At 35.0% G+C, this 12,140-nt stretch overlaps 1 protein-coding gene across 2 annotated transcripts; it reads right to left on the minus strand.

Moving 5' to 3' along the window:
• Positions 1–3,445: 3,445 nt before the first annotated feature.
• LOC133788410 (uncharacterized) lies at positions 3,446–9,187 on the minus strand. 2 transcript variants are annotated; one of them, XM_062225884.1, is made up of 6 exons: positions 8,611–9,187; positions 8,144–8,267; positions 7,973–8,037; positions 6,057–7,790; positions 4,657–4,804; positions 3,446–4,242 (listed from the first exon to the last, which is right to left on the minus strand). In XM_062225884.1, the coding sequence occupies exons 2-6, from the start codon at positions 8,247–8,249 to the stop codon at positions 3,611–3,613; spliced, it is 2,685 nt and encodes an 894-aa protein (XP_062081868.1). In that variant the 5' UTR covers positions 8,250–8,267; positions 8,611–9,187; the 3' UTR covers positions 3,446–3,610. The 2 variants fall into 2 exon arrangements, with proteins under 2 accessions (XP_062081868.1, XP_062081867.1); XM_062225883.1 differs by having other exon boundaries at positions 8,144–8,276.
• Positions 9,188–12,140: the final 2,953 nt, after the last annotated feature.

Genomic DNA, 12,140 nt, shown 5'->3' on the forward strand with positions numbered 1-12,140 from the left:
GCAGACATATAATTGAAATTTTGCTACTTACTTTTTGCCCTTGAAGTTGAGCTTTAATTTCGATCATGCCACTGATCCCCCACATGTTCTTTTAAATTACTTTTAACACCCTAGATTTTGACTTTTCTTTTATTTCCCATTTTATTATTATTATTATTAATGATTTTCTTTTATCTTTCGTAATTTATTAATGTACTTGCTTGGTACCTTTTCATATTATTTGTTTTATTTCAAGAATCTAAAGCTTTGTTACAATTTTATAGAAAATACAATAAAATAGAAACAACCATTCATCCAAATGTAAATTGACTAGAGTAAATTTGATTTTTTTTAAAAGTTAAGAATAATCCAATTGAGTATGGTATTATAATATGTCATTAAATTGGTATTTAGTATTCGCCATAAGAAGGCAATAATTGAAACATTATTAAGGTATGGCCTAAGAAAAAGTATTTTAAAGTCTTTTGCTATTAACTTTAGTTATGTTGGACCAAATTGAGGAGAAATTCTGTTATGTTTTGTTTCTTATAAACAGTTCAAGTTATAAGGTTTATTACCCATTAATTTTGATAAAGTAATAGATTAATGTGCACTATTGGAGACAATCTTGAGCTCTACACTTATTAAAATTTTCTTTAATTTGTAGTGCTTTTGAATAATTTTATCTTCAAGACTAATAAAACCAACAAAATAAGTCAAATAGTGGGGTAGTCTACTATTTCAAAATTGTAGTGTATATTTTCTAAAGGCATTGAAAATAATGAATCTTTAGGGTATAGAATTTAGATTAAAAAAAGTAGTAAGTAATAATAAAAACAAAACTAATTCTCTGATCAATCATAAAAAGAATTAAAAAGGCAAACATTGAGAGAAGAGTAGGGATCTGGGTGGGAAATTGAGAAAGTAAGGACAAAAGCTATGCAAATACTATAATAGTGGCAAGAGGCCCCAAGAGGCCGTGGCATTGGGGCTTTTTATGCTCCTCTGTGATGTCACCCCACCTTTGTTAGTATACATCTCACCTGATTTCAGGTGTCATGGTCTCCCATTCCCCTTCTATTATGTACATCACTATTCACCAGTCTACTCTACAATATCAGCCATTGGATGGGGGCTCTAAACATGTCCCCTATTTAGATTCTGTTCATTTTTGTTTGCTTTCATGATAAGTAATGAAGATTTTACATTACATATTGAGATTTTTAGATTGATATGAGATTCATGCAAGTCTTTTGTAAGATATACATCATTTTTACATGATAAACATCTTTTTATTTATTTAAAAAAGTACCCTTTTCATTAAATCAAACAGTGGTAGGTACAAGGATAAAAGAAATAAGATAAGGATCATCACCAATCCATACTATAAAACTATCTATTCTTAAAACTAATTTAGCCAAATTATGATACTATTAACATACTCGTATTCGTATATAATAAATATGTTTGACACCAACAAAAATTTACTTTTCTTATTGTCACATCTCTACAACTCAACTTTTTTTTTAAAATCAAGATTAATATAGATAATCTAGCTATAATGACCGTTAATATAGAAGAGTAGGGGCAGTTTTTTATTATTTTTTTATATATGAATTATAAAAATAAGGAGTGTATAGTAGATGTAGAGGTACACCATGAATACACAGTAAATTTCCCCTCATAGGATTCTAGCTTATAGGCAGCAATTCCAAGGCTAAGGTTTCTGCACTAATTAAAAAAAATAATGATTATAACAAACAATAAACTGTTTCATTAAACAATTGATTAATCCTTACATACATAACATGCTAATCTGCATCCATTGTAGCTACAATGCAGTCTCTTTTTGCAGTTTTTGCTCTGTACCCAAGAAATAAGAATATGGGTCAGTCCCCCAAAAACCCAATAAAATAAAAAAGTAAATAAATAAAAAGAATATTGGTAAACCATTACTTGGATGAAGTGCATCAAAGGAAGATCAGGCAGAGAAGCAATCTCAAGTTGACAAGTGATTGAGCACCCCTGCCTTGCCTGCCTGCATGTGCTTTTGTCTAACAAGAGGATGAGGTCCTCTTTGGCAATGAACATTTTTATTAAGATTTCACTGTGAACAAATTTGTTTGTTTGTTTGTGCCCCTTCACAAATCTAATCTTGTGGACATAAATTGTTCACTCATTAAAAATTAATGGCCCCAAAAATAAATAAATCAAATGGTTTTGTATAGTGTATGATGTGATCTTTGATAACATTTTTGTTAGTTCTCTTATTACTGAGCACTAGACTTTAGTCCACTAGCTCATTGTACTGGTCCTGATAATTCGTTTCAGCTATTATTCCACCTAATGGATCGATCGTTAGGAATTTTCTTTTTTGTTTGTATTAAATTAGGTAGCATCAGTTATTGGTCTCATAAAACTTTTTTTTTCTTTCTTAACTCTGGATTTTGAAAAATTGGCTTCACCTTTTTATGTTTGTGAAAGGTGCCCCTCATATTTATTATTGGCAACTAAGCTGTATTTCTCTGTTAAAAGATGAGTGCAGAATTTAAAGGTTCTGAAACAAGTTTAGTTTAACTACGAACTTTGTGTGTGTACTGTATTAAGTCAATATTAATGCCAATCACTTATGGCTTTTGAAAGTTACAGATCCTTAATAAATAATGTTTTCCTTTTTCTTTCTTTTTTTTTTCCAAGTACTATTATAGCTGGAATATATAAAAAATGAAAAATGCATTTCAAACCAGATCAGAAAAATAGCACCATAATGCATAATTATAATTATGTCTAACAAACATTGGGTGTTATTGTCAAAACTCTAAACCCAATTGTTTTATTGTTACAATAAAATGATATTGATGATAAGGTGACAGATATGCATATACATTTTATTTAATAAATGTATATGTACTAATGTTCCATGGGTGTTATATGTACTAATGATGTCACTTGTCTTCACTAGTCCAAGATCTTGGATTTGATCTTGATACCATAAAAAAAATTATATGACATGGTGGTCAATCATGACTAATCGAATCTTTGAAAGCCTTCCCTGGGCAGAGGGGCAGTAGTTTGATGAGGTCTCCAGCCTGAAAAAAGCTGGCTCTTAAGAGGAAGATAATGTTAATGATAATAGCTTGTTCCACTTAGAGACAGATGGTTTGATTGATGGAGAGCTCTCATTACAATATAAGGTCCTACTACCGAAGAAACAAAAACACACCTTGGTTGGAACCCTCACCAAGAATAGTACAATTTTTCTTGAAGAGCTATAAGATGAGTCATCATAACTCATAAGTAACTCATGGCACAAATGGTTTCTCTAGGCCCAAATTTTTTTGATTATGCTAAAGGGGTCATTTAGATTTTAGGGTACTTGAGTACTTGTATGATGAATCGACAATTTGGGCCGTTATGATATTTGGTACACAAACAGATAATCACAGAAATTTTGGCAAGTAGTGACTTGGGGACCAATGTGCCACTTTGGATTAAATTAATTTTGAAGGGAAAATATTGTACTGAAACTAGATAACATGGAAAGTAATACAAGAGCAATCAGTTGAGACTTTCAACTTGATGCAAGCTGCCCCCATTGGAGTTTAAGTTTAAGAACACCAATAGGGGGAGATTAAAAGACCATTAAATCAGAAACCAACTCATCTAACAAGGAGGTTAACACTCCCTTTTCAACCTCTACACCTTCCTCAAATGCTTCATTGTCAAAATCAAGCCATCTTCCAATCCCTGTGCTCATGTCTTTGTCCACAAGGTCATCCACCATCAAGTCCGCCATATCTTTCCAACCCGAAATCTCTTCATGAATTTCCTCAGCCAACCATTCCTTCCTTGGAGCCAGCCTACCTTTTCTAGAGCATGTTCCAATGAACATTTGCTGGCTTCGCAATTCCAGGGATTCATTTACACAATCAAACAAAACCTTTCGTCCAAGCTTTGAACACTCTTCTTCATTCCTTTCTGTAAAATTTTCTTCATTCTCGAGTTCATCAAATAGAGTTGGGGAGATGACCTTGTTAGCATCACCCAATGCAAAATCTTCCAGTGCTAATTCAGCATTGTTGAGTATGTCTCTCACATACTCCAGTTCCCAGTTGCTTGGTCTATCATAGTCTATACAACCAAATCTTCCAGTCATTTGCTTTCCACTGACATTCCTTGTGGAACTAAAAGAGATTGAGTCAGACGATTCTGTCTCGCCATATGCTGAGGTTTGAACTTCAGCTAATGGGTATCCCTTGCTTCCTGTAAAAGGATGGTAAAAGATTAAAATGTCTTGTCATACGAGGACTAAAAAAGAACAAAGTTTATGCACCATTGCACGAAGACAAAATTGTTACCCTCCTCTACTATAATATGCAGTCATATCCCATCCCATCTCATTAATTGCCTTGTCAATAAATTTCTAAAAAAGTCATCTAGTAAGTAAGTAGTAACAATTAACAAACAATCCCAAAAATATGTCTGACTTGTACTGTACTCGGCAAAATAATTCAAGTGCTACAATACTCATTTCTATTTTATTTTTCACCCACTGGTAAGTTTCAGAGAAACCCAAGTCATAGTTCTACTTAAATTCCTATGGAAAAATCAACAATTCTCCAAGAATTTTCTTTCATTAAATTCAGGGATACAAGATTCACATTGAAGAAATGGTACCTCTGGCACTGCTTCGGTTATCTGCAGAACTTCCACTTTCGAATGAGTATTCGCAACTTGATTCCGGACTAAGATCTTGATAATCTAATCGTCTTCCAATTGCATGGTTGTTGCTGCTTACACTAGGCTCTTCCATCCTTTCAAATCCCTGAAAGTGATCAACAAACCTTGATTAGTTTAGCAATTTAAAGACATCTGCATAATGCAAATGAATTAAAATGGCAAAGCTCTCATCAATAAGGGCCAAACAAAAAAAAATACTGAAAACTAGTAAAATTCTTGGCAGCAGAAAAATATTCATAGAAACTCGTACTAGAAGAAGCCTGAAATTTTACTGCTAAATAATTGTAGCAAAGCAATACTTAAAAACGGAAAGCAGAAATCAGGAAATATGCCTAAAAAAAATAAGGAAAGTTTTAAATTAAAAATAGATTGAAGGAAACTAATGTAAAACGAAAAATAATAATGATGCTGAACAAGATCTTACATAATTAGACTTTGTTGTTACCTCATTATTTTTTTTACTTTTAAAATCTATCTTTTGTTATCAACTATTTGGCTTGTCTAAAATTAAAAAGAAAATTTATTGTATGTTGAGCAAGTATTGTTTGGTATGAGTTCTTATGGTAAGTTTCCGAGTTAAGTTTATTTGCCTCTTTTATAGTCCTCCATTTGTCTTCCCATTGAACCCTAAGCCTACAATCTTTGAGAAACCAAAAATTCTAACAAATTGCTGTGCAAAATCGAACCCAGACCTCGTGGGAGCAAATCCTGAACCTAACCACTCGAATTAACCCTCATATGGGCAGATACATAAGGATCTGATTGAATTGATCTCCTTTTTAATTAATTGATTAAAAAATTATAATGTTTTCTTTTTTTACTTGTCTTCTATATCCATCTCTCTAATTAATTTCTTAATACTCTTCTACATACTCTCTTTAAATTATTTTTTACCCTTACCCAAGAGGAATAGCTCAAATGGTCAACCATATGGTTTGCTCACGCAAGGTGGCAATTCCTAATCCCTTAATATTAGATTTTCTTAAAAAAAAAAAATTCCCTTCTATCCTTTATAGTTTGTACTCAACAAATTAAAATGAATACTAAGTGGTCCTACAGCATTACTCATCAGAATTTTTTAATTTGACTAGTATAATAAGGATTCAACAAAGCAATAGATCAGATTTAAATAGAATTCTATACTATACTCTAGTGTCTTGTTCTTTGATCTAATTTGACAATATTAATAGTCCGACTCTAAACGGAATTGAAAGTTGAATATCTCATTTTGCAATCATAATAAATGACAGAAAGTGTAAAGGTTGAAATTCGAGGATAAAGACATCAAGAATAAAATACCAAACTACAGTAGAAAGACATAACCAAAGGAAACAGACCTGCCATTGCTGGTTCATATTATTCTTTGGGCCATCAACAGAAGGAGAACCACAGTTGTATGTGCCATCCCTTTGAAATTGCTTGCCTCTTGATGTGGTGCTTGGCAAATTGAAATCTTGAGACCCAGATGCACAACTAGCAGAACTCTCCTCTCTGACAAGGTTCGACTGATATGATTGAACTTTAGATGCTAGTTCCTGAAGCTTCTGTTCCAAAAGTACACTCAAGGAATCAGCTCCTATCACATTCAATCCAGGGGAAGATAATGTGAAGCTTTTTGAGTAGAGATCAGGATCTTTGTCATTGATAGAGTTAATACCAAATCTCTTCTCCATCATGACTTGACCACATGACCAGGATTCACTTGGGGATTTTTTCAGGGGAGAGTTAAATGTGAATGAAATTACATCCATGCCCTGCTTTCTGTTATCTGCACTCATACTGGGGCAGGAATCCATAGTGACATTGCACTTTATAGACCTTTCCCCTTCACTGATTGGTGAATTATCTGCAAGAGAATCTTCTAAATTAGCATCCTGACAAACAGACCTTTTCTTCCGGGAGAAATTTTTAACTGTGGATGATGAAGTATCTCTCTGGGTAGCAGTTGCCACAGAGCCCATCTTTCTGGATCCAGTTTTGGAGTTTACTGCAACCTTATTCACAGTCTTATTTGAATCAATTGAACAATTAGAAGACCTAGTTCTTCTGGCTGAATGATTGGAAACCGAACCTTTTTCTGTCAACTTATCTTTATTAGAGACAGAGTTCTGTTTCTGGTTATTCTGCCTGAGCACATTGTTACTGCTCTGTGCAGAATTTCTTTTCTGTGAAGATCTATGCAAGCTAGATTGGCACTTGTGTAACTGGCTTGACTTCACTTCCTTATGTTCCTTCAGTTTCATAGAGTTCTTATTGCCACAAGAAGTTGACCCCTCCCTTCTCTGAACATTGGTCTTTGCTTGTTGGGCAAGTGATACTGATCTTCCCTTGTCTCTGGAGTTGTTAAAATTCCGTTTTTCGGAATCCATAGAAGCTCGAGTTACTAGCACATATTCTGAACCACTTGTAGTCTTATTCATATACTGTGCTTTATTAAACTTTAAAGAGCTGGTCTCCCTGGGATTTTCAGAATCAGATGCTTTATTTGCAGCTTCCATCTTCTCTTTTAAATCCCGAATTCTCAAGGGAACTGAAGAAGCCCCTATGCTGGTCATTTTGCTCTTTGAAGATGCCCTGGGACTCGCCTCAATTATCTTTGCAGCTGCTTCCATAATATAAGTCGCATTTTTTGTTGGAATGAACCCAGGATTTTTTATAGGTGACAACAGCTTATGGTGAGTAAACGGAATTGATTTAGCAGATTTTGGAGGTAGAACTTCAGTTCGAAACCTCTCAATTGGTCGGTTCTGCTGCCTCTGCAACCTAGATTCTACAGGGTTCCTAGAAAACGTATCATGCTTGGGCACATATCCACCCTCCATGGAATAAAAATCATTCCATAAATTAGTCCTGTCATGATGAGCTGCTCTAAGCAAGCACACGTTCGACAATGGGGCAGAACTAGAGGGCTCAGCGACATTTGAACTTGGCAATGAATCTAAACCCATAAGTCTAGCAACTACACTAGGGGCTCTGCTCCCACCTCCATCATCACTAGTTGCCCATGAAGCAGAAGTCCAGTCATTACTACCTTTAGTACTCGAACTTGCTTCATTCTCAACAACATCTACCTGAAAATACAACATTATGACAAACACACAAGAAAAGAAAAATATCAAAACAACCAGTACAAGAAAATAAGGTAATTAAAACTAAAACCAGTAGAAGAAAATAAGCAATGCATTCAAAACCAAATCTAGTTGAAGAAAATAAGAAAGGTAACAAGGGGAAAAAGGGACGATTTGCTTCCCACCTTGTAGACGGTCGACTTGGGGAGATTCTCCTCGTCTTCTTTTCCTTGTTTTGACACTTGTGAACCTAAAAGGGCAGTATGTTTTAGAACACCAATGAATCACAATGCTCAACCAAAAAAGCTGGTCCAAACATTGGTATATCATAAAAATCAAGAGAAAAGAAATGTTACCAGGTAACTCTTCCAAGTTGTTTGTGAAAAGCTTCTTACGAGATTTCCCATTCCAATCAAACAAGTTAAGAAAACCCCCCTTTGAACGTTTTTTCTCAACTTCCATGCTTTCCTTTTTAAAAACCTAAAACAACTGTGCAATTCAAAATCAGAAGCAAAAAACCCCATATCCATAATTGGGTTAGATTCTGTCATACTTGAATCCTAAATGTGCAATCATGTTTAAAATCTAAAACGATATTATTTTTTGAGATGAATTAATAGCAGCATAACAACAATTAGCTAGCACAAAGGAGTGCAAATTATTCAATTAAAACACATTTAATCTCACCCACATTGCTCGTTCAAAATTTTAAATAAACTTGGACAAGACGCCCTAACTCCAAAGGCATCAAGATAGAGACTATTCATTAAATTTGGCACCCCAAAAAAAGCAAGTAGTATCAGAAATGGAATAGAACACAAACCTCGAGTCATTTCAGTCAAACTCTAGTAAAAACTCCATAAATCTGCAAAACCCATTTTCCAGACTCCAAGCTCAAATCTTTTTCCTCGGTTGTAGAAACCCACTTTCCAAAATCAACAACAGAGACGAAAACAGTATAAAAGAACAGCTTCTTTCAAATGGGCAACCTTTCAAATTTCAATCAATCTTCTCACCACATCCCATCTAACAAAGAAAGCCATTTCCACAACGAACCAAGCTCAAATTTTTCCCTTTTCTTCAGCACAATGGCAATGTGCTGAGAGATCTGAATTCACAAGGGCCAAAGCAGCAATGTACGAAGTGCAAAACCACAATCAGAACTGAAACCAAGAATGAAGGAAGGACCTAACAAAAATGAAAATAAATTAATGGTGGGAGAGTGGGGTACAGGTACAGGTTGGTCAAACAGGAGACTGAGATGAGAGAGAGAGAGAAAGAGAGAGTATAGAGTAGAGTTTAAAAAAAGAGCAGGTATGAGTTGAGTTGAGTCGAGTCGAGTCGAGTCGAGAGTAATAAATTAAAAGGTTTTGCATTAAAATCTTTGGGGGCAGACGAAACACCGCTCCTCTTTGGTCAATCAATACAACTTCTTCACTGCAAACACTATTTTAAGGTACTGACCAGTGTTCTTCCTTGCTACACCGCCACGTGGCATATTTATGTGGGTCTACTCAGGCCCCACGTTTCCATTTCGAACAATTTTTTAACGCCATTGGTTTGGACATAAAGGGCAACAATTATAATTCTCAAGGAAAAAACTCATTTTTAAATCAGCCTTAAATTAATGTTTACAAATCTTTTGATGTATTTTAATACATTAATGTGAATAGTAGTTGTGTATATAATTGTCAAGTGAGTTCCCTTTAGTTTTTTTTTCATCGTTTTTATACAATAGGATTTGAACAACTCCTTTTTATTCCACACACCCAATCATACGAGCGAGCCACCCGATTATTTATATATATATATATATATAGGGGAATTCTCTTATAAGGGTTTCACTTTAAAACCTACCGATGAGGCTCTCAGTGGTCTCGACCCGTGAACAGTTTTCGGCACAATTTTTTTATGACCGTGTATATTGTAGTTATTTAGAGCATCCTACAAATTTTTAGAAAATTTTGAATAGTTTACAGTACCGAAAACTAAGTTCAAACATGTTGTTGCACGCGTGACTAATTTTTTTTATGCGCGTGGAAAACAACATATTTGAACAACATATATATAGGACAATTCTTCTATAGGGGCTTCACTTTAAGCCTACTGATGGAGCTCTCAGTATTTCTCGACCCGTGAACAGTTTTCAGCGCGAATTTTTTATGACCGTGTATATTGTAGTTATTTAGAGCATCCTGCAAATTTTCAGAAAATTCTGAATAGTTTACAGTACCGAAAACTAGGTTTAAACATGTTGATTTCCACTCGCATAAAAAAAATTAGTCACGCGTGCAACAACATGTTTGAACTTAGTTTTCGGTACTGTAAACTATTCGGAATTTTCTGAAAAATTTGCAGGATGCTCTAAATAGCTACAATATACACGGTTATACAAAAAAATCACGCGCGAAAAGTATTCACGGGTCGAGAACACTGAGAGCCCCACCGGTAGGGCTTAAAGTGAAGCCCTATAGGAGAATTCTCATATATATATAGGGAACGCCTACAACACATCCCTTTTTTTGCAACACCGCTGCATTTTTTTCTATTTCGGCACCTGAATAGTTATAATCCCAAATTTTTTTATATGATGGTGTACATTATAGCTATCTAAAATATCCTACAAAGTTTCAAGAAATTCTTAATAAATTATGGTACCGAAACATGATCTAAACTGTATGTTGCACTCATGCCTGTTTTTTGTGTACTCGTGTAAAATTTGACAGTTTGAACTCTGTTTTCTGCTTCGTAAACTATTCCGAATTTCTTGAAAATTTACAGGATATTCTAAATACCTACAATGTACACCGTCATATAAAAAAAATTTGGATTATATCTATCCAGGTGCCGAAAAAAGAAAAATGATGCACCAGTGTCACAAATAAAGGGATGTGCTATAGTCGTTCCCTATATATATATATTGAGAGTAAGACCCGGACTCTCATAAGCCAATATGGAAAATCTATCCCTGAGGGCGAGGGGCAAGCAATAACAGGAACATAAGCCAATAATATCAGCATAAAAACGACATACAAGCCAAAGTCATGATCATTAATAAGTTCCAAACTATACAGAATAGTTGGAAATGAGAAACACCTATAGTACTTACTACCAAATCCCACACAAGAAAACAAACTACAAACAAAGATCCCACAAAATCAGTAACAAGATAAATAACACAACAAAACCAACTAAAGTAGCATCAATAATAAAATATAGAAATGACATCAACAACAAGCGAAAAAATCTCACTACCCATTATCATTCCAAGTAGATGAAGCCCCATTACACTCCAACTTCCAGCCAAGAGTCTCACCACTATCGCCGGATGAAACCAACACGAAGCTTCTTCGAGTAGACCTATGTCGCATAGCCCGACACACAACCAAAAGGGAGAAAACTAGCCAACTCCACAACTGCAGATTTATCACTTTCAAACCAAAAGCGCCAAAACTACCACATACAACATGAAGGGCATTCAAAGTCGAAGCCACCCCACTTGGCTCTATGCCAAAGGCCAGACGGCATGTCGGGACATGTGACCAGAGCTTCAGCGAGAGCCAAAAAACCTTTCCTTTTCTCAGACCTCCTCTCTCTTCTTCCTTTCTCTATGGGCGGCTAGGGTTTTTATTTATTCCATTTCTATGTTTATTTGTGTATAATTTTTTATCAACCATGTGAGCAGCTCGAGACTCATAATGGTCAGATAGCTGTCAAGCATGAGCTAGGAGTCAGATAGCTGTCAAGCACAAGCTCGGGTGAGATGTTCAGCTCGTGATGACCTAGATATAACGCATACTGAAGGATCCCAAGAGACTCGGGAATTCTTCATATGCTCATTAATGACCAGGCTGTATCATATGTATATCATTTATTACCCGAGATAGCGGAAGCATATTTATTCTATTATCAAATCATATCCCAACGTAAATGGAATAATTTGTATTAATTACATACCATATATAATTACGTGCTTTATTTACACGGTTACCTAAACCTGTCCATGGAATTCCTTTATAAATACTAGGAATATTGGACAGGGAGGGGGACCAATTATTCTGTATGACCGAAACTCTGCCAAAATAGAGAGAGAAACAGTAATAATATTGACTCGTGGACTAGGTGGATTTTAACCACTGAACCACGTAAAAGTTCTGTAACAACCCAAATTCGCTAATAAGGCTTAAGGGCCTTGATTAGTGTGCCGGGAGGGCATAATTGGGATTAGAGTGAATATTATTGACTTTAATGTGTGCATATGTGATTAATGATATTATGTGATAATATGAATATTTATGTGATATATGTGAGAACCACATTATTATGTGGCCAGGTTCATAGAGCGCAACTCGA

Source organism: Humulus lupulus, chromosome 7 (genome assembly GCF_963169125.1).
Source record: "Humulus lupulus chromosome 7, drHumLupu1.1, whole genome shotgun sequence".
Taxonomy (NCBI): Eukaryota; Viridiplantae; Streptophyta; class Magnoliopsida; order Rosales; family Cannabaceae; genus Humulus; species Humulus lupulus.